The sequence below is a fragment of the Drosophila subpulchrella genome, chromosome 2R, assembly GCF_014743375.2.
Source record: "Drosophila subpulchrella strain 33 F10 #4 breed RU33 chromosome 2R, RU_Dsub_v1.1 Primary Assembly, whole genome shotgun sequence".
In the NCBI taxonomy this organism is placed as follows: Eukaryota; Metazoa; Arthropoda; class Insecta; order Diptera; family Drosophilidae; genus Drosophila; species Drosophila subpulchrella.
In genome coordinates, this window is record NC_050611.1 from 17,134,943 (window position 1) to 17,159,371 (window position 24,429).

The 24,429-nt window shown below is 45.6% G+C and overlaps 8 protein-coding genes across 8 annotated transcripts; 4 read left to right on the forward strand and 4 right to left on the reverse strand.

The window, feature by feature from the left end:
- The first annotated feature begins 434 nt into the window (after positions 1-434).
- LOC119551028 (WD repeat-containing protein 5) lies at positions 435-1,547 on the forward strand. The gene has a single exon (XM_037860088.1). It carries the CDS (start codon positions 470-472, stop codon positions 1,514-1,516), a length of 1,047 nt encoding a protein of 348 aa, XP_037716016.1. The 5' UTR covers positions 435-469; the 3' UTR covers positions 1,517-1,547.
- A 221-nt stretch (positions 1,548-1,768) lies between these two features.
- On the forward strand, positions 1,769-5,208 carry LOC119550929 (sodium-independent sulfate anion transporter). Its single transcript, XM_037859946.1, has 9 exons — positions 1,769-1,922; positions 2,279-2,578; positions 2,635-2,859; positions 2,924-3,039; positions 3,756-4,059; positions 4,113-4,415; positions 4,477-4,622; positions 4,685-4,855; positions 4,919-5,208. The coding sequence occupies exons 1-9, from the start codon at positions 1,907-1,909 to the stop codon at positions 5,123-5,125; spliced, it is 1,788 nt and encodes a 595-aa protein (XP_037715874.1). The 5' UTR covers positions 1,769-1,906; the 3' UTR covers positions 5,126-5,208.
- A 307-nt stretch (positions 5,209-5,515) lies between these two features.
- On the reverse strand, positions 5,516-8,636 carry LOC119550928 (sarcosine dehydrogenase, mitochondrial). The gene is made up of 3 exons (XM_037859945.1): positions 7,022-8,636; positions 6,824-6,966; positions 5,516-6,511 (listed from the first exon to the last, which is right to left on the reverse strand). Exons 1-3 carry the CDS (start codon positions 8,600-8,602, stop codon positions 5,539-5,541), a joined length of 2,697 nt encoding a protein of 898 aa, XP_037715873.1. The 5' UTR covers positions 8,603-8,636; the 3' UTR covers positions 5,516-5,538.
- A 1,317-nt stretch (positions 8,637-9,953) lies between these two features.
- LOC119551116 lies at positions 9,954-13,880 on the forward strand. The gene is made up of 3 exons (XM_037860297.1): positions 9,954-10,029; positions 11,487-11,851; positions 13,560-13,880. Exons 1-3 carry the CDS (start codon positions 9,954-9,956, stop codon positions 13,878-13,880), a joined length of 762 nt encoding a protein of 253 aa, XP_037716225.1.
- A 581-nt stretch (positions 13,881-14,461) lies between these two features.
- LOC119550111 (probable peroxisomal acyl-coenzyme A oxidase 1) lies at positions 14,462-18,323 on the forward strand. The gene is made up of 8 exons (XM_037858592.1): positions 14,462-14,928; positions 15,912-16,071; positions 16,129-16,421; positions 16,479-16,774; positions 16,834-17,450; positions 17,514-17,619; positions 17,681-17,833; positions 17,892-18,323. The coding sequence occupies exons 1-8, from the start codon at positions 14,805-14,807 to the stop codon at positions 18,150-18,152; spliced, it is 2,010 nt and encodes a 669-aa protein (XP_037714520.1). The 5' UTR covers positions 14,462-14,804; the 3' UTR covers positions 18,153-18,323.
- A 6-nt stretch (positions 18,324-18,329) lies between these two features.
- Positions 18,330-20,797, reverse strand: LOC119550112 (dolichyl-diphosphooligosaccharide--protein glycosyltransferase subunit 2). The gene is made up of 4 exons (XM_037858593.1): positions 20,657-20,797; positions 20,231-20,469; positions 18,878-20,159; positions 18,330-18,823 (listed from the first exon to the last, which is right to left on the reverse strand). Exons 1-4 carry the CDS (start codon positions 20,667-20,669, stop codon positions 18,453-18,455), a joined length of 1,905 nt encoding a protein of 634 aa, XP_037714521.1. The 5' UTR covers positions 20,670-20,797; the 3' UTR covers positions 18,330-18,452.
- Positions 20,798-21,004: 207 nt separating this feature from the next.
- On the reverse strand, positions 21,005-21,687 carry LOC119550413. The gene is made up of 2 exons (XM_037859071.1): positions 21,496-21,687; positions 21,005-21,438 (listed from the first exon to the last, which is right to left on the reverse strand). Exons 1-2 carry the CDS (start codon positions 21,599-21,601, stop codon positions 21,140-21,142), a joined length of 405 nt encoding a protein of 134 aa, XP_037714999.1. The 5' UTR covers positions 21,602-21,687; the 3' UTR covers positions 21,005-21,139.
- On the reverse strand, positions 21,625-24,113 carry LOC119550412. The gene is made up of 3 exons (XM_037859070.1): positions 23,705-24,113; positions 23,441-23,646; positions 21,625-23,097 (listed from the first exon to the last, which is right to left on the reverse strand). Exons 1-3 carry the CDS (start codon positions 24,058-24,060, stop codon positions 21,725-21,727), a joined length of 1,935 nt encoding a protein of 644 aa, XP_037714998.1. The 5' UTR covers positions 24,061-24,113; the 3' UTR covers positions 21,625-21,724.
- Between the last annotated feature and the right edge of the window lie 316 nt (positions 24,114-24,429).

Below are 24,429 nucleotides of genomic sequence, written 5' to 3' on the forward strand. Positions count from 1 at the left end.
AATGAAAGAGTAATAGTAAGCGAAACAATTATCATTGGCAAATATTGTTGTAATAAAGTTCTTAATGAAATGGAATTGCGGGCTGGGGTTTGGAAACAGACTCCGGGACAAACACGTGTTCTCTATCAAATTAGCAGTATTTAAGAATTATATGATAGGTGCCCTTATAAGTTTAGAAACTTGAAATATTAAAGGTACAAATAAGATGAACAGGATTTGTTTTTGAATAGATGTACATATAAGTAAAACACGCATTTTGAAATGGGCGCCCAAATAAACTTGCGTAAAGTTGGCAGCCCTGAAAACCAAACCGTTTTACAAACTGTCATTTTGGCAATCAAGGATTTCTAAGAATTCTAATACAATACTTAAAAAAAGTGTTTATTAAAGATATATGAGGCTATCTCACTTACAACATTGTTAAAGATTTCTAAAAAAAAATATCTAATCACATTTTCAATTCCTTACGATGGAGTTACCTAAAATAGTTGCTGCTGGAAATCCCGGAAATGGAACCACCATCCCCATCCCGGAATCCTCGGGAAATCCCTTCAAGCTGCCCTTGCCGCCCAGCAAGATACCCCTGGCCAAGCCAAAGCCCTCATCTTCACCGGGCTACGCCATTAAGGAATCGCTCCAAGGACACAATAGCTGCGTTTCGGCAGTGAAGTTCAGTCCGGATGGTGGGCAGTTGGTCAGCGGATCGGCCGACAAGCTGGTCATGGTGTGGGACGTGGAGTCCGGCACATGGCTCCAAACGCTGGCCGGGCACGGGAAGGGCATCAACGATGTGGCCTGGTCGGCGGCGGGATTACTGGCCAGTTGCAGTGATGACAAGACCTTGCGACTCTGGGATCCTCGCAGCGGACTTTGCATCAGAACGCTGGAGGGGCACGGCGGCTACGTCTTCGCCTGCTCCTTCAATCCGCAGTCCAACCTGCTGGCCTCTACCAGCTTTGACGAAACGGTGCGCCTGTGGGATGTGCGCACAGGGAGAACCCTCAAAACAGTGGCCGCCCACCAGGATCCCATCACTTCGGTGGATTTCAACCGCGATGGCAGTCTCTTTGTCACCAGTAGCTTCGATGGCCTGGTGCGCCTGTGGGACTCAAGCACTGGACATCTGCTCAAGACGCTTATCGAGGATGATAACACGCCGGTGGGCCATGTGAAGTTCTCGCCCAATGGCCGCTATATCCTGGCCTCCACGCTGAACAGCACCCTCAAGCTGTGGAACTACCAGAAGCCCAAGTGTCTGCGGGTCTATCGTGGTCATGTCAATTTGGCCTACTGCCTAACCTCCAACTTCTCCATCACCGCGGGCATTTGGATTGTCTCCGGCAGCGAGGATGAAACTCTGTGCATTTGGGATCTGCAAAGCAAGCAGTTGGTCCAGAAGGTGGGCACCCAGGGCGACCGGGTGATCTGCACCGATTGCCATCCCACGGCCAATGTGATTGCCACCGGCGCGGTGCAGAACACTTTCGCCATCAGAATCTGGCAGAGCAGCGAGTAGTAGTAGTTGGAGCAATCCATAAGCCTTTCGATTTACCTGTAATTGCCATTCCTTTATCAAAAGGCCGGCCTGGCCATTAAGCAAACATGCCCGATTGTCTATGTAATTGTTGATCGACGGACAGAGTAACAGGACTAACAAGATATGGCTTATGGCGGTACCGCGGTACCTGCTCTTGTAAATCTTATATGGCGAACACAAAGCCCGATTGCTTTCGGTCGTTGAGATCGGAACGGCAGTCGCGTCTGGAGCGGCACACCGAGCGCACGCCTTAGCTCCCCGGTTTTATTTTATTTTCCATATATACACTCTCTTTTTGGAATTACCGATCTCACTGACGATTTTCAGTCCCACGAAATCCAGTTCCAAGCTGGAGAGACATCCGTCGAGATGAGAAGCAACGAGGGTGAGTAACTGTCCCGGGGTTTTTCCGGAAACAGAACCGCATTCAGGGTCAGTTGATTTATGTCTAGCGATCCCCATGCAATGGGAAAGTGGGCTGTAATCATATAAAATACGTGCCAATTAATAAAAGAATATCGAAGTGGCTCTTATCTGCGTGGGGTAGTCCAAGCTCCCAACTCGCCGACCGATAAGATGACCAGTCCAAAGGCAAATTAAGCAACGGATCGGTAGATCGACAGATGTCCCAACACACACTCTGCTGCCAGGGAAGATTAGCCCGCTGGAGGAGGGGTTATCTTTGCAGGCGATGTACGACTACCAAATGATCCAAGGTTTGTTTTGTTGGCTCTCACCCAGATAATCTTTACCGGGAGCAGCTGCCCAACTTGGGAACCATTATTCAAGATGGGGGTCGCAAGCTGTGTCGTCCGGCCACCGTGACCAATAAGTTCCCGATCCTGAAGTGGCTGCCCCGCTACCGTTTGGAGTACATCATGCAGGATTTCATTGCGGGATTTACGGTGGGATTGACCACCATTCCGCAGGCGATTGCCTATGGAGTGGTGGCTGGTTTGGAGCCGCAGTATGGCCTGTACTCGGCCTTCATGGGTTGCTTTACATACATCGTTTTTGGTTCCTGCAAGGATGTCACAATTGGTGAGTTGGATGTGGGTTTTTTGAAATACCCATGCTAATCTCGTAATATTCCCTAGCTACCACCGCTATTATGGCTTTAATGGTCAACCAGTATGCCACCATTTCTCCGGATTACGCTGTACTGGTTTGTTTCCTGGCTGGTTGCATAGTGCTGATCCTTGGACTGCTTAATATGGGTGTCCTGGTGAGGTTTATATCGATTCCAGTGATCACGGGTTTTACCATGGCGGCGGCCACCACAATTGGCAGTGCCCAGATCAACAATATTGTGGGTCTGACCAGTGAGTTTCCAAATATATTTGTTATGATATGTATCTATCTGAAGTATAAATCTCTTCCGAAAAGGTCCCTCAAATGACTTGCTGCCCGCCTGGAAGAATTTCTTCACCCACTTGCCTTCAATTAGGGTGTGGGATGCCCTGCTGGGCGTCTCTTCCCTCGTTTTCCTGCTGCTCATGACGGTAAGAGGGCAATTAATATACAAGTTTATAATATGTTGCCTCCAATTGAAACCAATCAGGCTTGTTCTCGCTTCTACTTCCGATCGATTGTTTCTGAAATATACAACCGTATTGTTTCGGGTTTAACACCTTCAGAAATAGCATGAAATTGGTATTTTATCTCATTAATAACAGGTTTTAATCGATTTATTGTACCATATATACTAGAGTATAATTTTGTTTTATTGTATTTTTTTAACTACTTAGAAACAGCTAGAAATAAGTTTTTTACTTAATTTCTAGGTAAAAACAAAATGAATACTCCTAATTTTTTTTGGTTTGTAACTACAATAGTTACATGAACGCTTTCAGGAATAACTTGAAATCAGTTTTAAAAGGTTTTAATCGATTTATTGTACAATATATACTGGCGTATAATTTTATTTTATCGTATTTTTTTAACTACCTAGAAACAGCTAGAAATAAGCTTCTTACTTAATTTCTAGGTAAAACCAAAATGTATATTCTTCATTTTTTTGATTTTTTGATACAAAAGTTACATGCACACCTTCAGGAATAACTTTTAGATCGATTGATTGTAAAATATTCTACCATGTCGTTTTCGGTTAAAATACCTTCAGAAACAGCATTAAAAATTGTGATCTTTAAATTTTCCAATTTTATATTTATAGTTTTTAACAACTACTAATTTATTTCTTAAATTTACTCTCTTACAGCGCGTGAAGGACATCAAATGGGGCAACCGGATATTCTGGAAGTACCTTGGCCTCTCCCGCAACGCCCTGGCCGTGATCTTTGGCACCTTCTTGGCCTACATCCTGAGTCGAGATGGCAATCAGCCCTTCCGGGTCACGGGAAACATTACGGCCGGAGTGCCCCCCTTCCGTCTGCCCCCCTTTAGTACCATTGTGGATGGGGAGTACGTTTCCTTTGGCGACATGATCAGCACAGTGGGCTCCTCCCTCGGCTCCATTCCCCTGATCTCGATCCTGGAGATAGTGGCCATTTCCAAGGCGTTCTGTAGGTATAATCTATATAACTCACTGATCAGTTATCTAAACAAAGGATTCCAGCAAAGGGTAAGATTGTGGACGCCTCGCAGGAGATGGTGGCTCTGGGAATGTGTAATATCATGGGCAGCTTTGTGCTCTCCATGCCCGTAACTGGATCCTTCACCCGTACGGCTGTGAATAATGCCAGTGGAGTGAAGACGCCTCTGGGAGGAGCTGTCACTGGCGCCCTGGTGCTCATGGCACTGGCCTTCCTCACCCAAACCTTCTACTACATACCCAAATGCACCCTGGCTGCCATTATTATAGCAGCCATGATATCGCTGGTGGAGCTGCACAAAATCAAGGACATGTGGAAGTCGAAAAGTGAGTTAATGGGTATTTCCTTAATTTTAAAAGGTTTAAATACTTTGCTTTACCTTTCCAGAGAAGGATCTCTTCCCTTTTTTGGTCACTGTTATAACCTGCATGTTCTGGAGTTTGGAATATGGAATACTCTGTGGCATTGCTGCTAATATGGTCTACATTCTATATAGCAGTGCTCGTCCCCATATAGACATTAAACTGGAGAAGGTTAGCTTAGCCTATCTTATCTGGTCTTGTATTATGCAAACTAATATATCTTTATGCCCCAGATCAATGGTCATGAAGTGAGCATGGTGGATGTGAAACAGAAGTTGGACTATGCATCTGCGGAATATCTCAAGGAGAAGGTGGTGCGCTTCCTTAATAATCAGAATGGCGAGACGCAATTGGTGGTTATAAAGGGCGAGGAGATCAACTCCATTGACTATACAGTGGCTATGGTAAATATCACTTTATAACCAAACAGTTTATCTATCAGATTATAATGTTTATTTCTGTTACAGAACGTTGTTTCCCTAAAGGGGGATCTGGAGGCCCTTAACTGCGCCATGATCTGCTGGAACTGGAACATTTCCTCCGCTGGAGTAGTTTGCCGCCTGAACAGCGATCTGCGTCCCATCTTCAAGTTTGATTTAACGCTGGATGAGGTGGTGGCTGGCCACTTCGATAGTCCCTCCAACACAGCCTCCACAGTGACCATCGAGGCCTAGACTACCTAGTTTATTTTCACTAACATTTAAGCTGAAAGTATTACCTCAAGATCACACTTTTTAATAGATAGAGTTGCATTTAAGAAGAGCGAAACCACTTGAGAGGCGACAGTTTGTCTGGGGATCAGCAAGTGCTCTAGGATTACGTCTGGTGGATCGTATCCTTCGTAGAAACCGAGAATGATGTCATAATAGTTGGACAGTGAAATTAATTGAGCCGTTGACCGCAACCAACTTGCAGACTGCCTGTCTGCGACCTTTCCTCGAACCTCCTTTCTCCACGGGGAAAGTAATTTATGGCCCTACATATAAGGCAGGCACTTCAAATGTAGTGCCCTACCAGAAAGAGAGAGGTTAAGAGAAATTCCCCATTGCAACGAAAACGAGTTCTTGGAATACAAAAAGGCTCATCTTTATTTATGATTCGGTTTGGTTTTGGACTCGGATGCATAGTTACCGAGAACCCGCTGGCCGGTGGGATCGAATGGGCTGCGCAAGTGGCAGTCGGCGCGATATTTCTTTCCCAAGATGTCCACCTCGTACTGCCCACTCTTTATGTAATCCGCATCGATGATCTGTCCATCTGGCCTGGAAATGTACGCCTGTCCGAGGGGCTTTCCCAGGGTATAGGCATATTCAGCTCGTCGCAAGATGCCCACGGGTTCGCCATTCCGGTAGACACCCTCTAGACCCCAGATGGGAACCTGATCCTGAAGCGTCAAGTAAACCAGGCGCTTTTTCAGGCCTTCAGTTCTCTGTCTTTCGATGGCAGCCTTGCCACGGTATTCGGAACCAGTTTTGCGACAGGTGAATCCCAAGCCAGCTTCCAATGGAGTGTCATCCGGTCGCAGATCGAAGCTCCACAAATGATAGCCCTTTTCGCTGCTAAGGGAGTACAGCGATCGGTAACCAGCATTGCGCAAATCCTGTCCTGCACCCGCCTTCATTAGATTCCGATAGACGGCCACACAATTCTTCTTGGGCACATGGAGCTCGTAGCCAAGTTCTCCCACAAAGCTCACTCGGAGCAGGCGGAGACCCACATCCCCAAACTTGGCCAAGCGAGTGCTATTCGGTGGCACCTGCTCATCGGACAAATCACAATCGATGAGGGGTTGGAGGATCTCTCGGCTGTTCGGTCCTTGAATGGAAATCACTCCAAGTTCGGCAGTCAGGTCCTTGAGGCTGGCATTGAATCCCTTTCTACGGATCTCCGCCGACAGGGAGCTGTATGTGTAGAAGGCAGAGGCTCCTCCAGCCACTATGTAGAAGCCCTGGCCATTAAACTTTGGATCGTACACCTCACCGGAACCGCTGGCTAGACGGGAAATGGTCACATCAGCCTCCACTCCGCCAGCATCGTTTAGGGCACAGGTGTAGACAGTCCTAAAGGGGTTAAAACAGATGGTTATAAAGATAAATTGAGCTGAAGCTACACTCAGAAAAATTTACAAACTTCTTAATTTGAGAACCAAGAAGAATTTGAGAAGAAACGTTCTTGAAATGAAGACTAAAGTACTCTTGAGTTTGTTTTTTGAGATAAAGCTATGTTAAAACAGAGACTAATATAGATTTTCTTTTTCGAGACAATTTTAACTTGAGATTAAACTGATCATGGCTTACTTTTGATATCCTTTCCTTAATAAATTTAGGGACCATGAAATTATAATTAATAATTCAACGAAATTAGGAACTCACTTGCTGGGATCCCGATTGGTGTTGGCCGAGAAGAGCCAGTCGGCAGCCTCCTGAGCCTGTGGACCCTCGAGCAAAAGCTTGGCGAAATAACTCATGTTGAAGACCACGGCGTTGTTGCGGCAGGCCAAAGCCTCCGATCCGATCTAAAAGACAGTAAATAGTTTAAACCCTGTAGACAAGGAAGTTGCTCCCACTCACCAGATCGTGGTATTCCGAGAATCGGCTGTAGTGAAGATCGCCCTCGAGAACCTTTTCATATTCACTATCTTGGATTCTCTGGTGGCCATAGCTTCCGTACCAATCATAAGGTTGAACCACTGCCTTCTTAGAACCGGATGGCAGGAAGAAACCAGGCCTCTCCCAACCCTGCTTCTCCTCCATCACAGCTCCCGCCTTTGTCATCTCATCGTGTAGTGGATCCTTTTGGAAATCACGACCCGCCAGAGGTTGATCATACTTAAAGACCATGCTGTAGTTCTTCACATAGCTCTCGTGGGACTTCTCCCTGATCCACTGGGTGGCTTTGCCCTGCTCCTGGGTGAATCTTCGCAGATCGAAGCCGAACATGGGCAGATCTGGCTGACCCTGGATGACCCACAGAGCAGTCTGCTCTCCGCAACCACCTCCAAACATCATGCCTGCCGAATTGAAGCCACAATTGTGGTAGAGTCCATCTAGAATCGGATCCGGACCCATCAGGGGTTTGTGATCAGGTGTAAAGGATTCGGGCCCGCAAACCGTGCTCTTCACTCCATATTTCGCATAGCTAGGACACAGTTTCTGGGCGCCCTCGATATGAGTCTCAAACACTGACCAATCCAGTTCGTAGAGGCCAAAATGGAAGTCTCTGGGCACGGGTTCCAGTAATATAGGATTAGGTTCATAGCCACCCATGCAGATGGCGTCTCCTTGGATGCGGAAATAGGTGGAGTAGTCGTGATCTCTGATGTTGGGTAATCCCCTCACTCCGGGAATGGATTCGGACACAATATAGGCATGCTTCATGGGCACCAAGGGAAGATGCGATCCATGCTTGGCTACCAGGTCACGACCCCACGCTCCAGTGGCATTCACTATCTTTTCCGTTTTGATATCCCCAAAAGGAGTAGCCACACCCACTACTCTCTTACCCCTTGAAGTCTGCTCCAGCAGTAGATCATCCACTCCACAATTCTCAATCACCTGGGCTCCAAGATTAGTGGCTGCTTTCTTGAGAGCAGCACATAGCATCGCTGGATCCATGACACCATCACCAGGAGAGTAGAGAGCTCCCACAAAAGCCGAGGGATCCAGGAGGGGAAACAACTTTTGGGTGTCTTCGGGACTCAACACTTGGTTTTCGATACCCAAGGCTGAACCCACCGTAGCCAGTCTGCGATACTCATCCAATCGCGTTTCATTGTGAGCAATGAAAATACCACCGTTTTGAATCCAACCCGGATCTAAGCCAGTTTCCTCCTCCAATCCCTGGAGCATGCGACGCGAATTAGCCAGCAGCTGGATATCCACATCGTTGGGACGCAGGCGCCACAATAATCCGGCGGTGTGCCAGGTGGTTCCGGCTGTAAGTTGGGCACGTTCCAGGAGCACGGCTTTGACACCACGTCGTGCCAGGTGATACAATGTGTGACAGCCCGCTGAGCCACCGCCAATTACCACCACATCCGCTGAGGCTGGCAGGGATCCACTTGGCTCCCGACGTGCTCCTCCTCCTTCTCCTTTCACTTGTCTGCTGATCCCCCGGCGGGATGTCTGCTGCAGGATGCGATGGCGCCACATTTCAAAATGCTACCGCTTCCGATGAATTTAGAATCTCAACTGAATTCTAATGGCAAGTAATACTACTGTCCCGTCTTGATAATCTCCCGTTGAATGGGTCTGATGAACCAATCTGATGACCCCAGGGGTCAACATCCTGATAAACCTGCTGCCCGTGACGTTCCATTCAAGGTCGAAGGCCCTTATCAAGGCTGAGACTCTAAAGAGGCCTCTTCTTATCTCGGTTTGGAGGTGTGCCAAGTAGTAAAATTAGTTTCAAAAAACAATTTAATCTGACCTATTTTAGTTTAATATAGATGCTGTTTTTCCACTCATTTATTTGCTTTTAAGAGGTAGATTATAATTACAATATTAATTTTAATGGTTCTTTTAAAACACTTGATAACGGGGGTAGTCCTACGACCAAATTAATTGAGATATGAAAAAAATGGTGATATGTATATTTTAAATTTCCTATATTCTAAGGCCCTCGACTCTAGTTTATAATTTATGCGCTAAATTGATTTGTTTAACAAATTGGTATATTTTTGGGGAAACTTTTCTTTTCTCACCATTTTGTTCTTATATTGAGACCAAAATGTACTTTGTTTTTTAAGAACGAATGTTCTCAATTCAAGAACAATGTTCTCAATTCAAGAACAATGTTCTCAGTTCAAGAACAATGTTCTTAGATAGTTTTCTCTGTGTAGTTTCCCCATAATAACGTAAAACTTGGGACATCTACTCAAATGACTTCCACCCTGACCCCCAAACAGGATACGCAGTTGAACCACAGGATTATAATCTCTTCGGTTGCCCATTAATGCTAATGCTTATCCCTAAATGCACTACGAGACCGAAACCAGGTGGTGCCATCTGGAACCGGAGGCTTGGCACGCTTCGCACTCGCTTGTCGCACATCCTTAAGACGTAACTTCGAAATAGACCGATAAACACAGCGATTCATTTTGAATTTTCCCGCAGCCTGAAGAACACTGGGCCAATGTGGTGGCAGCCAGAAGCTAAACATCCGAGAAAGAGACCGCCGATCGCACCATGTGTTGGGGTTCCTCCGCCAATTGGGATTGTTTGCGGAGCAGGCACGCCCACCAGAGGTGCCAGAAATAGCCGGATTGTGGAGAGCCGAGAACCGAGAACGGCGGAGTGCAGAGTGCTCAAAAAGGAGGCTCTCCCCGTAACCCTTGACAGAAGTGCTCTTTGTGCCACGCAGATCGGACGTATTTGACTGAAAGATAAGATTCGGTTCGTTACGGTTCGATTTTAAGTGAAAAGACTGAGTAATTGGTTTTTAATATCCAATTCGAATATTTTAAAAGTGATACTTCTGATTATTTAAAATTGTGTATAACTAATGCCACGCAAGAAGCGCTCTTCCAGCCCAATGGATCATTTTGACGACGATTTCGATGAGGATGCAAGCTCTCAAAGTAAGTTTTGGTTTTATTTATAGAGCGATAGGAAAATTATTTATTAAATTCGAGTTCGATTTTTGAAAAATCCGTCTTATACCCATACAGTTTTAAATGGATAAGGTTTTGATGTACATTTAAACCTCCTCCATTTAAAAGCCCTTGAAATTATATATCGTCTCGAATTTTTATCTTGAATTTTATACTTACAAACAAGGGAGAACGCTATAGTCGAGTACCTCGACTATCAGATACCCGTTACTCAGCTTAAGCGACCAAAGGGAAATGGAGATATGCAAGCAGCAAAGCGAGATTTAAATGCGCCACCTACCGGCGGAAGACAGATTTAAGCGTTGTGTGCGTTAGGGTAGGCGTGACAAATTCATTGTTCAATAGAATAAGTTAGCCGCGCACTTTGCTCTCTCTGAGCGCCGGCAGTGCTTTTCTCTTTGCCGCTAAGTTCGGCCGGCAACTATTTACATACACACACATACACGCGTAAAAACATTTCGCACTGTCTGGCTCTGACGTCATAGCTTTTTTTCTTGGGAGGTTTGTGGGCGTTAGAATGGGCGTAGAAAAATTTTTTTTGGGTCAATCGATAGGTATGGACAAGACTAATACATTTCAGTTAAAATTTTCTATCTAACATCAAAACTGTAGGAGCCACAGTTTTGGGCGGTTTGTGGGCGTTAGAGTGGGCGTGGCACTCTACTGAAACAAACTTGCGCTGCGTAAGAAGCTCAGGAATCTGCTCGCCAAATCTCAATAGCCTAGCTCTCATAGTTTCCGAGATCTCAGCGTTCATCCGGACAGACGGACAGACGGACAGACGGACATGGCTAGATCGACTCGGCTAGTGATCCTGATCAAGAATATATATACTTTATGGGGTCGGAAACGCTTCCTTTTGCCTGTTACATACTTTTCGACGAATCTAGTATACCCTTTTACTCTACGAGTAACGGGTATAATAAAAGGATAAATTACATATTTCAGTAAATTTCTCTTTTAACTTACCTTATCTATCTATTAACATGATACAAATCTTTAAAATGTAAATCTTATAAGTACAATAACGTGGAATCTAATGTTATCGTACATGCAATATACTTAAAGGGTTATCCAAATGCTCTAGGGATAACAAATCGTTTTCATTAACCATCAATAAGTTATCTTATGTTAATAGATAATTAACATAACAAAAATCTTTAAAATGTAAATTTGATAAGAACCATATCGTTGAGTCTAATGTTATCGTACTTGCAATATATTTAAAATGTTATCCAAGTGTAGGATATAATATTTTTCATAAAATAATACTTGTTTTAGGTTTATTTCTAATAAGTATTTTGTTAGAAAAATTTCCGTCTCACTAAAGCACGTTTAAAAACGATTCAAAAGCGAGGCCTTTTTTCATTTATGCATCATACCATATCATATCATATCTGATTTGTACCTTCCTAAATTTGCAGGTTCCCAGCCGCCGGTGCAGCGGAATGCGGCCAACGCCCGGGAGCGAATGCGTATGCGGGTGCTATCCAGTGCCTACGGTCGCCTCAAGACCAAGCTGCCCAACATTCCGCCGGACACAAAGCTCTCCAAGTTGGACACGTTGCGTTTGGCCACGCTCTACATCAAGCAGCTAATTACGGCCGTCGAAACGGGCAGCAATGGCAGCCACACCCACCCGCACCACCATCCGCACAACCACAGTCACAGTCACCACCTCAACCACAGCCACTCGAGCACCGCCAGTTCCGACGGCCTGGACACGAGTCACATGGCAGAGGCCTCTGGAGGAGGCAATTACCATTTCCACAACAACGGACACGGCATGGTAAGTGTCATACTTGCGATCGTATCCCTGTCCCCCAATAAGTGATGTCACTGGCACCACTTAACGATACATTGCATTCGGGGCTTATGAATGGAACCGCATTAATGAGAAGGTGGATTTAAGGTGGTTTGCGTCAGATAATGACAGGTATCATTGGGAATCCACTGTGATAGGCCCAAGATCAATGTAATCTAATTGTGTAATGATGATCAGCACTTTGTGAGATTCCTCATTAGACGATTTTCTATAGGGGTGTTAAGGGGATCATTTGCTTTGAAATACCATCAAAGAAATTCACTTGTGGGGATCCTAATATTTCCTTGCGGTATTGGGAGTTAAATTGTATTTACCATCGAAGGAATTTAAATTTTTGTATTCTTCATATATCATTACAATTCTTAGATGGTTGTATAACGAATGATATCGCTATAGGAAATGGTCACCCGATTTTAAGAAAATAAAAACGTACATATACACTTTAGTGTTAAAATAGTGTAACAAACACAAAGGTCTAGCTAAAATCCAATCCTATTTGAGAACTATAAAATATTCCATTTCCTAAAGCATACCTTCGAAAAGAAAAGAATCTATCAAAAACCAACTTATTCACCTATTTCAGTTTAGTCTTCGAGCAATAAACTAATGTAATCCAAACTGACCGAATCGTGGATCAATCCGAAACCATACACATATTTATGGAGCAACATCTGGTTGGTGATTTCGATACGAAGACAAGTATTTCCACCTTTCCTAGGTGGAGGTGGACCCGTCCCCCTCCCCAAGACCGGAGTCAGACATTCAGCCAGGCCCCCCACTAGAACATTCAAATCACATTTTGTGATTTCAGACTGCCTCGCTTTCCTGTAATCCGATACTTTTGTGAATTTCGAAAATATTAAATATGAGTGACAGGCAAGTGGAGCGGGGAAGAAATAGTGACGCTACCGCAGACCTGCGGATCGGAATGGGGGGGAGGGGGCACTAGTTAGTCTTTGCCTTTTATTTTTAAAGATGCTCGACTTTGATGCGACAAAGTGAATGACAACCAAGGAAGGGAATGAAGTGTCGCCCTCAGTTGTTTTTCCACTCTGATAATTGTAATTAAAATTTGTCTAACCGTGTTTATTCATTCTCGCCGGAGTTTACACAATCTATCACTCAAGATTCATGGCGATGGCGCACAACTTATCTAAATAGAAGCAATTGTTTACCCGCCGAATGCGTGAAAAATTCAGCAAATACGGTTCCGTCTTGTGCCCATATGGCGGCAAATCGCATCGGATCGGAGAGTCCCCGTCCCTATCCGAATTTATACCATCTCATGCCATCCCATATCCCATATACCATCGCACGCGCCCAAGATGATCTGGTGGGAACAACCCATTGGTTCGGTATTTGCTTGCTATCCTATCCCTAACATCCCTATATCTTATTCCCATCCCCTTTCTCCATGTATGGCCTACAAATGAGTGTCTCTTGTCCGCAAGTGTTTGGCTGTTTATGTTTTTATAGATCCGTTAATGAGGCTGTTATTGTAGATCTATGGATGAGGCGGGGGGCACTAAAAACAATCAAAGTTGCGTAAACAAACAATGGCGCTGTCTCGCATGGGTTGTCGTCATATTGTTCCAAATATAGCCCCTGCGGTTTCCTCAACATTTATGATTTATGTCTGTTCTAACCAGATTATTCGTATTATTTCTTGCAGAGCTGGCCCTTCGAGTTCCACCAAAGTAGTCGCAGTCTGGCCTATGTCTCGTCACCTTCAATCACCACCACCACCTCGTCCTCCTCCACTCGCCTGGATTGGCAAACCCTGCATCAGCAAACCTATCCAAAGGCCACGAGATGCGAAACCCATGTTGCGGCGGATCTCAGTTACCATCAGTTGCCGGAATCGTCGCTTAATCACTGGTATCCGGCGGAAGTGCATCAAATGGAGCCAGCGGCCAGCTGTTCCTACGAAACGGGAATGGGGCAGCATCAGCGGGGTTTGGCCATAGCCACCAGTCACTCGCAAGGCATTTAAATGGATATCCTTACTTGAATGTTGTTCTCATCTAAGCCAAATGTAAATTAATTTACCAACTAGTAAGTGTATTAAAACGTGATTTACTTTTACATGTAACCAAAGATTGGTGTTACCTCATGATCTTTTAACTAGCAAATATATCAATGTTTTTTAATAAAAAGGAGCATTTTGAATTTTATTTGAATTGGCGCCACAAAGCGGATGGCTGCAGCCCTGGAACTGCGCTTTGCTGCAGCCATGGTCATTTTGCAGCCCTGGCAAACAGCTGATGGCGTGGCAATACAAACAAAGAGTTGCTAATAACAAATGGTTTTTCAAGGCGATACTTGGATACCCTACTTGCTTTAAAAGTTATGAGATAAGAGCTTTTAATAAATAATATTAAGTTAAATTAAATTTGTAATTTAAGGTCATATATTAAATATCAATTTAAGCACAATAATTTGAAAAAATGAGTTAGTTTCTGCATAGCAAGTGCAAAACGACAACAAGTACTTAAGTACCCTTCACCTGCAGGGTATTTGTTATGTGAATTTAGTCATGAATGTAGTCCAACAACAATCGCCAGAGAACAATAATTGCGCTAGAGATTATTTCAACACAAAAGCCAACTTATTACATATGTATTTTCGCGGTTAAAGTTCATCTCGCTCGAGGGCTAATGCCGATTAGATTTTGGTTTGTCGGATCAGATCGGCAGCTCATAATCTGGAATGGATTTCCTGCACTAGTGGAGGAGGAGTACTTGACCGTCCATTGAGCGCAATACCCATTTCGCCTCACCAGCAGCAATCAGTCAGTACGCGATATTCACCGAAGACGGACGCCTTGCGGGTGGCTCTACAATTTCAATCCATAATCCACAACCTGTTTACGTGACTTGATTACTACTGTACTGCTACTGCTGCTTCCACTGCAAAAATGCCAGCCAAACAAGTGAATCCAGATCTGCTGAAGGAACGCAAAACGGCCACCTTCGATCCCAGGGAGTTCTCCGTTCTGTGGTCAGGAGGCGAGGAGCGCTTCAAGGAGAAGAAGGCCCTGGGTGAGCTTATGAAAAACACCGCATTGCAAGCTCTTCTGGGGACCCCGATAATTACTAACATTAACCGGTCGCCTAGAGCTTTATCCGAGCTTGGCGCAATCGCGTTTCCCAATAGGCCATACAAGAAATTGTGCCAGAAGCATGACTTGGCAATTAAACCAGGCTTGAACTCGTAAATACAGTTTTTTTTAGATTCCCCCTTTCTAAAACTAGCTTTGAATCATCTTCGTCAAGTATCAGGCCCCCTAATATATTGTTCAGAACTTAGCTTAAAGATCATATATCTAACATTTATCAACACCTTTTTGTTAATATTCCAAAACAAGCTTTCTATGTGTTATCTTCTCCAAGTATCAGGCCCCAATATATTGTTCAGAATATATCTATATATGTGTGTAACATTTACCAACCCCTTTGTTTTGATACTATTCCAAAACAAGCTTTCTATGTATTATCTTCTCCAAGTATCAGGCCCCCAACACATTGTTCAAAACTATATAAACTAAACTTATAGATCACATATGTCTTTCCTATCAACCGCTTTGTTTTGATACGCTACTTCTCCGTCGATTCATTCATATGTTTTGATGCACACCCCAGCTCAGAGTTCATTAATTATGTATTCCGCATAAACAAATCGCTACAAGTTAATCAGCACCTATTAGCCAGCTCAGAAGTTATTAATCTTTGAACTTCGCACGTATCTCGATCAATCCGAGTTGCCGTGTACTTTGAATGTTTGGAGCTAGCCGCACCTTCTATTTCCAGAGCCACTTGAAATTGGTTTAGCTGATAGGTTTATCTGACAGATTTGCCCGGTTGCTCAAGGCATCATAAATGGACAAAGGCCGGTAACACCCGCGAATTAACGAAGAATAGTCACCACTCATGATTACTCAGCGGAATTGGTTATCTTTATGGCACATCCCATTATAGTAAAAATCTCTTCCTTAACTGATCCCTTTTCTTTATATATTTTACAGAGAAAATGTTCTTGGAGGATCCTGCTCTTCAGGATGACCTGCCCATCTCCTATTTGTCACACAAGGAGCTCTATGAACACAGTCTGCGGAAAGCCTGCATCATTGGGGATAAGATCCGTAAGCTCCGTGCTGAAGGCGAGGATGGAGTGGATACCTACAAGTAAAGCGACTCTAAGACCAATATGGATTGAAGATTGTAAACTGTATACTTTAATAGTGCTCTGCTTGGTGGATCCTTGGGAGCTGCCATCTTAAAGGAGGGCAATCCCCTGACCCTGCACTACGTGATGTTTGTGCCCACCATCATGGGCCAGGGAACGATGGACCAGCAGGTGGAATGGCTAAGCAAGGCCTGGGACTGTGAGATCATTGGCACCTATGCCCAGACTGAGCTGGGACACGGAACCTTTCTGCGCGGTCTGGAGACCCGGGCGGACTACGATGCCAGCACCCAGGAGTTTGTGATGAACTCACCCTCACTCAGTGCCTACAAGTGGTGGCCAGGAGGATGTGAGTGCTTATTACTTTTTAGTAATTTGAATTTGCAATAAACCCTTTGATTTCCAGTGGGACACACTGCCAACCATGCGATTGTGGTGGCTCAGCTCTATACCAAGGGCGAGTTCCGTGGCCTGGCTCCTTTCATCGTCCAGCTGAGAGATTCCGAAACGCACCGAGCCATGCCGGGCATTGATATCGGAGATATTGGAACCAAGCTTGGAATGAAGGGCGTGAATAATGGCTATCTGGGCCTGAAGAACGTTCGAGTGCCTTTGAACAACATGCTGATGAAGAACCAACAGGTTCTGCCTGATGGCACCTATGTGGCGCCCAAGAACAGTGTGCTCACCTACGGACCCATGGTGAGATTATAAATATTTACCATCCCTCAACTGAGCTTTGATAACCTTTTCCTTCAAAGATGTTTGTGCGTTGTGCCTTAATCCGTGATACCGCCCTCAGCCTGGCCAAGGCATCAACCATTGCCACCCGGTACTCAGCTGTCCGCAGACAAAGTCCCATTGATCCAAACCAACCGGAGCCCCAAATCATGGATCACACCACACAGCAGCTTAAGCTGTTCCCCCAGATAGCTAAAGCCATTGTCTTCAAAACGACTGGTGATAACATTTGGAATATGTACAATGTGATATCCGGTGAAATCGAACAGGGAAACTTGGATCGCCTCCCAGAAATGCATGCTCTGTCCTGCTGTCTGAAGGCCATCTGCAGTGCTGATGCCGCGGCCGGCGTGGAAACGTGCCGTCTGTCCTGTGGTGGACATGGTTACATGGACTGCTCCAACTTTCCCACAATATACGGCATGACCACGGCTGTGTGCACGTACGAGGGGGAGAACACAGTGATGCTTTTGCAGACTGCTCGGTATCTGGTGAAGGTTTATGGACAGGCCCTGAACGGCGAGAAGTTGGTGCCCACGGTTTCCTATATCAACGATGCCCTTAAACAAAAGAAATTCGGTAACTTTGATGGATCATTGGAGTCCATTGTCAAGGCCTTCCAGTTCGTGGCCGCCAAGTGAGTAGAGCTTAGCTACTTTAAATTATTTAGAAGGTACTTATTCCTTAATTTGTACTTCAGCAAAACCCGCATTGCCTTTGAGCAGATTGAACTGCGTCGCAAGCAGGGACACGGTACTGAGGTGGCTGCTAATCTGTGTGGAACCTTTTTGACAACGGCTGCAGATGTAATTTGAAATCTCATGATGTGTGATTGTGTCAAACTATATTTATTTTAAATACCTTTAGCTTCATGGACGTGCCTTCTTGGCCCAGACCGCCTATACAGAACTCTTTGCCCTATCCCGCGAGGTTTCGCCAGCATTGGCTGATGTCCTAAAGGTGGTGTTGGAGCTTTATCTGGTGGACGCCTGCCTCAACCGCATTGGCGACTTCTTGAGGGTAGGATTCAGAAATATTTTGGGATTTCATCATTATAAATCAAATGTCTTCTCAACAGTTTATTGATCTGACCGATCAAGACGTCACATCACTTGAAGTGCGCCTAGAGAACTGTTTAAAGCGACTCCGTCCCAATGCCGTCAACCTGGTGGACAGCTTCGATCTCCACGATCGCGTGCTGGACTCTGCTCTTGGTGCCTATGATGGCAATGTGTACGAGCACATCTTCGAGTCTACAAAGAAGAACCCTTTGAACAAAGAGCCAGTGAACGAAGCATTCCACAAGTACTTGAAGCCATTCATGAAGGCTCACCTCTAGATTTTATCTTATTACTCGGAAAGTCCCTTACTATTATTACTCTTGTAAATATACCTATATGTTTGTATTGTTTTCGTATTACACAACAGTTTGCTTAGCAATTGATCTAAAAGATATAGATAAACACGGCTTGTGCAGTTGGCTGTAAAAGTATACACAAATAAAATATTATTCAAGAACAGCTTTTAGTGTGTGTATTTGGGCTTAACTAAATCGCTTTATTAAAGTTTTTTGTTTTTCTGATGGAGTTGCAAGATAGAGAGTAGCTCACTTATTGACTTCGTACAGTGATGAACGGATTTACGACGCACTGGCCTTCGAGTTACGTTGTGCGTAGAGACGCCTCAGCAATCGGTTGCCAGACAGGAATGTGAATACTGCGATGGGGATCAGCAGGCGCAGTGTCTGGAACATATTCAGTTGCAGCCAGAAGACGAAGAATAGCACCAGGATGCCACCGAAGCCCAGGTGGAAGCCGATCGTGCTGGGCGCCAGGGTCAGGTTGGACACATTGATGCCAAGCTTGCCCCAAAACACGAACAGAAGCACCAGCGGTGTTATGCACAGTCCGGTGAAGATGTCGGACACAATGCGAGGCGGACGCTTGTCGGGCACACGGAACTGATGGATTATCTCAGGCAGGGGACCAGATGTGGTCTTTGGCTTGACTTCTGTAAGGAGATTAGTATTCAGTATATTCCCCAGTTAAAACCTTATAATATTACCTTTGTCCTCGCTAAATTTCAACTGGACTTCAGCCACCAACCACTCGAAGGAGTTGGACAGGGAGGCATCGCCCACGGTCAAGTAAATGCTGTAGGTTCCGCTCTGGTAGTTGAAGTTCTTGCCATTGTTGCCCACATCCATGTCAAACTTGTAGGCCTTGCTGCTGTCCTGCTCGGCTACAAAGATGATCTCCTTGTCGGTTTTCTTGTTGTACAGTCGGACGAAGGCCTGATGGACAGCCAGGGGCTTTCCATTGGACTCCTCGACCAGCACGGCCTTCAGCAGCAGCTTCTGGGTGGTGTCCGCAGAGAGAACCTCCTGCAGTTTACCTGGATAGGTCACGCTCTGCTTGCGGGTGGCAGCGCTGGCATCAGACTCGGCAATGCCCAGCTCCAGAGATTGAACCTTGACGCGGCCAAGAATCTTGAACTGCAAAGTCTGAGTGTAGACACCATCGGCATTCAACTCCGCCTGGTAAATGCCGCGAGCTGGCTTCAAGCTGGCCAAATCAGCCACATAGGTGGTCTTGTCGGAGGATTTCGAGGCCACAGCAATCTTCTCAGCTAGCACAGAGCTGTCCTTCTTGCGGATTACCTTGGCATTGATGGCTTTAGGGGCGGGCGACAAAGGCTTGCCGAGCAGATCAACAACTGCCACGTTGAGAGTGGGCGACTGGGCCTCCAGCTGACCGTTGCCGATGAGCTGCACGCAAACGGGGGCAATCTTATCGGCGGCACTGATGGTCTTCAGCGCCTCGATCAGCACATGAGCTCCCTTGGCGGTTTGGACAGACCGCCGGCTGAGGAAGTAGTTGGCGAACTTGACAGCCTGATCGGCAGTGACGGGTGAGGGCTTGTTGAAGGTCTTGCTCACGCCGAAAGCACCATTGATGATCAGCGAGGTGATGCTGAGGCCACCTTCGAATTGGAGGAGCTTGCCGTCCACTTCGTCCGCTTGCACGATGGCATCCTCTACGCGATTGGCGATAAACGAGGCACTGGGACCCAGAAGAGGGGCCACGTTGAAGGCGTAACCCAGACCGCTGAGCGTGTCATCCTTCTTCAGCAGTTCCTGCAGGCGCTTCACCAGTTTTCCCTGAGTGGCTTCATTGACCTCCACGCCGAGCACCTTGTGGGTGACCACGCGGTAGAAGATCTCCTGGGAGCTGCCCAGCTCCGAGTTCAGGGAAGCGTACACCTTGGAGAGCAGACTCTCGTCGATTTTCGCGGAGCAACCCAGATTCCTGCTAGCACCAATGTAGTAGTAGTCCTTTTCGAAGCTCTGCAAGGAGTTAAAAACGCGAAGCATAAGTATTGATACAGATAAATGGGCGTGTGTTATATAGGACCCACGTTCAGCTTGGATTCCGCATGCAGCGTGGCAATCTTCTTGCACAGCGGCTCCTTCTGGGTGGCGTCGGTCAGTTGGATGTTGAGGCTGGAGAAGAAGATGGACTGCAGGTCACTCGAGCCAAATCCGTCCACGAATACCTTTTGCAGGCGGCTGAGATCCTTTTGGCCCAGGTGGCTGTCCACGGTACGGGCCCTCCACGTCGGCCCGCAGGCGACCATCACGCAGAGGAGGATGAGACCTGGTTTGGGATACACGGAAGGTGGGAAACCATTTAGAACCATTCAGATTCTGGAGTCGCCGGCAATCGGCTAACCACGAAAATCAGACAGAGACAGCGAGAGAGTGACAACTTTGCAGCCGGCATTTCTCCTGAAGATGGCTTAAAACCCAGGGTTTTCGCCCCAAACCGCTGCCCACTTACGCACCTAACTTTAACATTTTCCTATCTGCTGGTTGCGCTTTCACACGCCGCTTATATTCTATAGGAAAATAAAAGAAAATCGCTCAAAAAGCACCGCCTGTCCCTCGATATTTTATACACGTCAGCGAAATATACCGCTCGGCAATAAAAAATATACTTAAATACCATTTTCGTTTATTCAAATGTACCGAAAATATCCCATAAACGGTCACCCTGAAAATATCGATTTTCCTGACAGAGTGACCGTGTGCTATTCAGCGGACCGTTAAAAATGTATACTTTTTTTAAATTTAAAAAAACATTTATTGAGAAATATTTTTTAACTTTCTAATATAAGTAAATAAAGACTGCCTCACATTGCCAGAGTAATTATATTTTAAAATAAACAGGTTTAAAGAGAAACATATAGTGCTTAATGGGGATGGGGATCTAATATTTAAAGTATAATTTTGGATTCTGATTCGCATAGTTCATAAAACTATCCCTTTTAAAGAGCAAACTTTTCGGTACACTCATTAATAGGTCTGGTTATAGAATATTTCCTCTTGAAAGTCTGGGTGACATCCCCATCGTGATTCCAAACGGTAACGGCAGTGGTGCAGTACAGTGGATACTTGTTAATCAGAACTTCCTCGGTTTCCCCGTTCTTTGGCGGGACATCCTTGCAGAATTGGTCATAGTACTCGGTGCGGTCCTCACCCAAGTCTACTTGAGCGGAAGCCTGTCGGTTGTATTCGGCAAAGAGCTCCTGCCATAAGAACTGCTCCAACCGATTTGCCCGAGTGGCTGGAAATCCATTAGGATTATTAACCAAATTTTAGAATACCCATAACTTAAACTTACGTAGAACTTTCTTAATTTTGGGTGGAGCAAAGCTGGTTTGAGACTCCGTAAGTTCCGAAGAACAAGGACCCACTGGTAGTACCAAGTTATTGCCACGATCAACCATTTCGGAATTAGTTGTTTAATCGTTGTGTTCGATCTTAATACTTAGGTAAATAATTTATTCGTTTGTCAGTGGCAGATTGACAACTTACAAGCTACTTCGATATAACAAACTAACCGGTTATTGCTAGGCAACGGATTGCTCCTCTGGTTCCTGCGGGGAATCGTCTTCCACTATAAGGGATACCTCCTTTGGTCGGAGTATACAGTAGTAAACGATTAAGGTGGCCAGAAATAGGACTCCACTGTAGACGATCCACTCCCAGATGAAGCCAAACCACCAGGACTCGAACTCCTCGTTGGTATACCAAATCAAGGATATGGTAATGTTCTCGACAAGGGTGAGCACCAGGTAGCCACCGTACCACAATCGAATGTTCTTGAAGCACACCCGAAACTCCATTAGCACAAAGATATAGATGTAGGCGAGGAGCAGAAGGAAGAGGTTGCGACTCCAGCTCCCTTGACAACGGGTCTCCAAAGCGAGACAACCCAGCATTAGGGCATAGTGTACTCCAACCAGGATGAAGAAAGCCCGCGGGTAGAAGACACAGAAGGTGGACAGAGCCAGCATTCTCATTGTAATAAAGGCAATCCATCCAAAGAAGGACACCGTTCTGCCGGCAAAGTCATCCTGCTGGATGCCATTCAGTATTTTGGTGGGTCGCGGAAAGTAAAAGTCCACCACATCCTTGGGCGTCAATGGAGATGCTTTAGGCGACTGTGGAATCAGTACACTGCTCTCTTCTGGATCCTCTTCCTTGACCCTGCCCATCAGCAGCTTTGGAGGATGTGGAACATTCTCTTTTATGTACAGCTGAGCGTTGACCAGTAACATATCCTTGAAGGTCTCCAACTGGGATAGGGGTCTGGTGACCCGACGACTTTTTCGGTGCTCCGTATCCGACATTGTTCGTCGCAAATCAGGAGTTGGTGGATCATCTTCGGTGGGTTTCAGAACAGGCAACTCGGGTGGCGCCGTTTTTGGAGGAGGTGGTGGCGCCGGTGTCTCGGGTATGCTGTCCAGCACCTCGATGGTGTCCAGATCACCCAGATCCTCGTAGCGCACTTTCAATTTGGGCCTTGTGCCCTGAATCTTCTCCTCATCGGTGGCATTGTCCCGGGGTCCAGAGTGAAGCAAAGCTCGGGTTTCCATCTGTTCCAAAGCATCGTTATCCACCTCGTCTTCTCCTTGAAAGTGCATCTCATGGGTGGCTTCCCCGGCATTGGGCAATGACTTGCGGGCTCTGAAGTTCTCCATGATCTTGTCCGATTCCGGAAAACTGGTGATGGTCCTCTCGGATTCGCGTTTCTTCCGCTCAGCCTCGCAGCAAAGGCGCTCATTTTGCTCCAAGTGACAACGATGGGTCTCAATCTGTTGGGGAGTGGCCCAAGGATAGTGACGGCCCACCCTTCTCTGACTTTCGATCCTATGGTAACTAGTGGTTATGGCAGCCAGATCGATGGCGGAGAATACCAGGGATAGGGCCTGAACGGCAGCTGGAAGACGGGGATGAATGAGGTTAGGTAAAAGATATATCAGATATATCAGACTTCTTCCGGTTTTTACTTTACTCTTACATTTATCGTTTTAAGGAAATTACGGTTTCTTTTTTAATGATATCTTTCCATATAAGATTTAATTGTAGGTGGACAATATACACCTAGAATTTTTAGCACGTTCCCCTGAAGAATTCGCGGTAGCCTGATTGTTTTATCTTTGCTTTAGGAGGCCCAAAGCAAAAATATAAGAACAGCGAATTCTTCAGAATAAAATGGTAAAACGTAACTAAAAAGGCACATTTTTTAGAAAACCGGAGAATTCCTGTATAGCATATCTTACAGGTCTCATAGTTCCTGAACAAATCCTGGCTGAGCATGTAGTACAGCTGCAGGATGATTTGCGGAGCTGCCTGGGCATAGGCTTGGATCAATAGATAAAGCTCAATGTTGGAGGTCTCTGTGGCCTTGGCCAAGCACTTCATGCGTTCCACATCGTCGTCGTCGTGAAAGAGTCCCTCGATGGCCCAAAACAAGCGCGTACAAAACCTTATCGGGTAAAGTTAATAAACATGGCAGTGACCCACATGTCTCACCATCGACTCACCTGTAAATCACAAAAAATGGGAATAGCAATAGCTTAAGCAGTCCAATGCCAAGGGCAATGCATTTATTCCGCTCCGAGCAGGCGCAATCCCGCTGCTGCTTAGAAGCCGCCACCAGGAGGAAGGTGATCAGTGGCGGAAGGATCACCAGGACCAGTGTGCCAGCTCCAAGACCCGAATCCTTCTGGCTGAAGTGCTGGTAACTTAGAGCCAAATCCGATGCGGTTTGCACAATGTAAACGAGGAGTCCCAGACAAGTGGGCACTATATAGGAAACCCAAATCCTAGTGCGACTACGGATTGTGTACCCAAGTATATGTGGTGGAGGACTTCCGGCATGCACCTCCGTGTCTGCCATGATCTGCTATGATCCTATGGGAGTTCCCCTTTGAATCAGGTATTGTATATGTGCTTTTTACATCTGCAGCTTGCGAAATCCACGGTGATACTGAACCTGAAACTCTATGAGTAAGCGCTCTCTTTTTTAACCACTATCAACTCAACGGGGAGATAAGATTAAAGTCACCCAAACACTTTTGAGGTGAGAAGTCAACTATTTGTTTACATTTTTGCAACATGAATGAGAGAGATACAACTTCAGGGTGTGCCAGATTCAATTTAAGATGCAATTTATAATTAACATATATTATTATTAAAAAAGAAAAATATTAAACAACAGAAAAACCTACACACTTTCGTTTGATTACAAAGTGTATCCTTTTCCAAT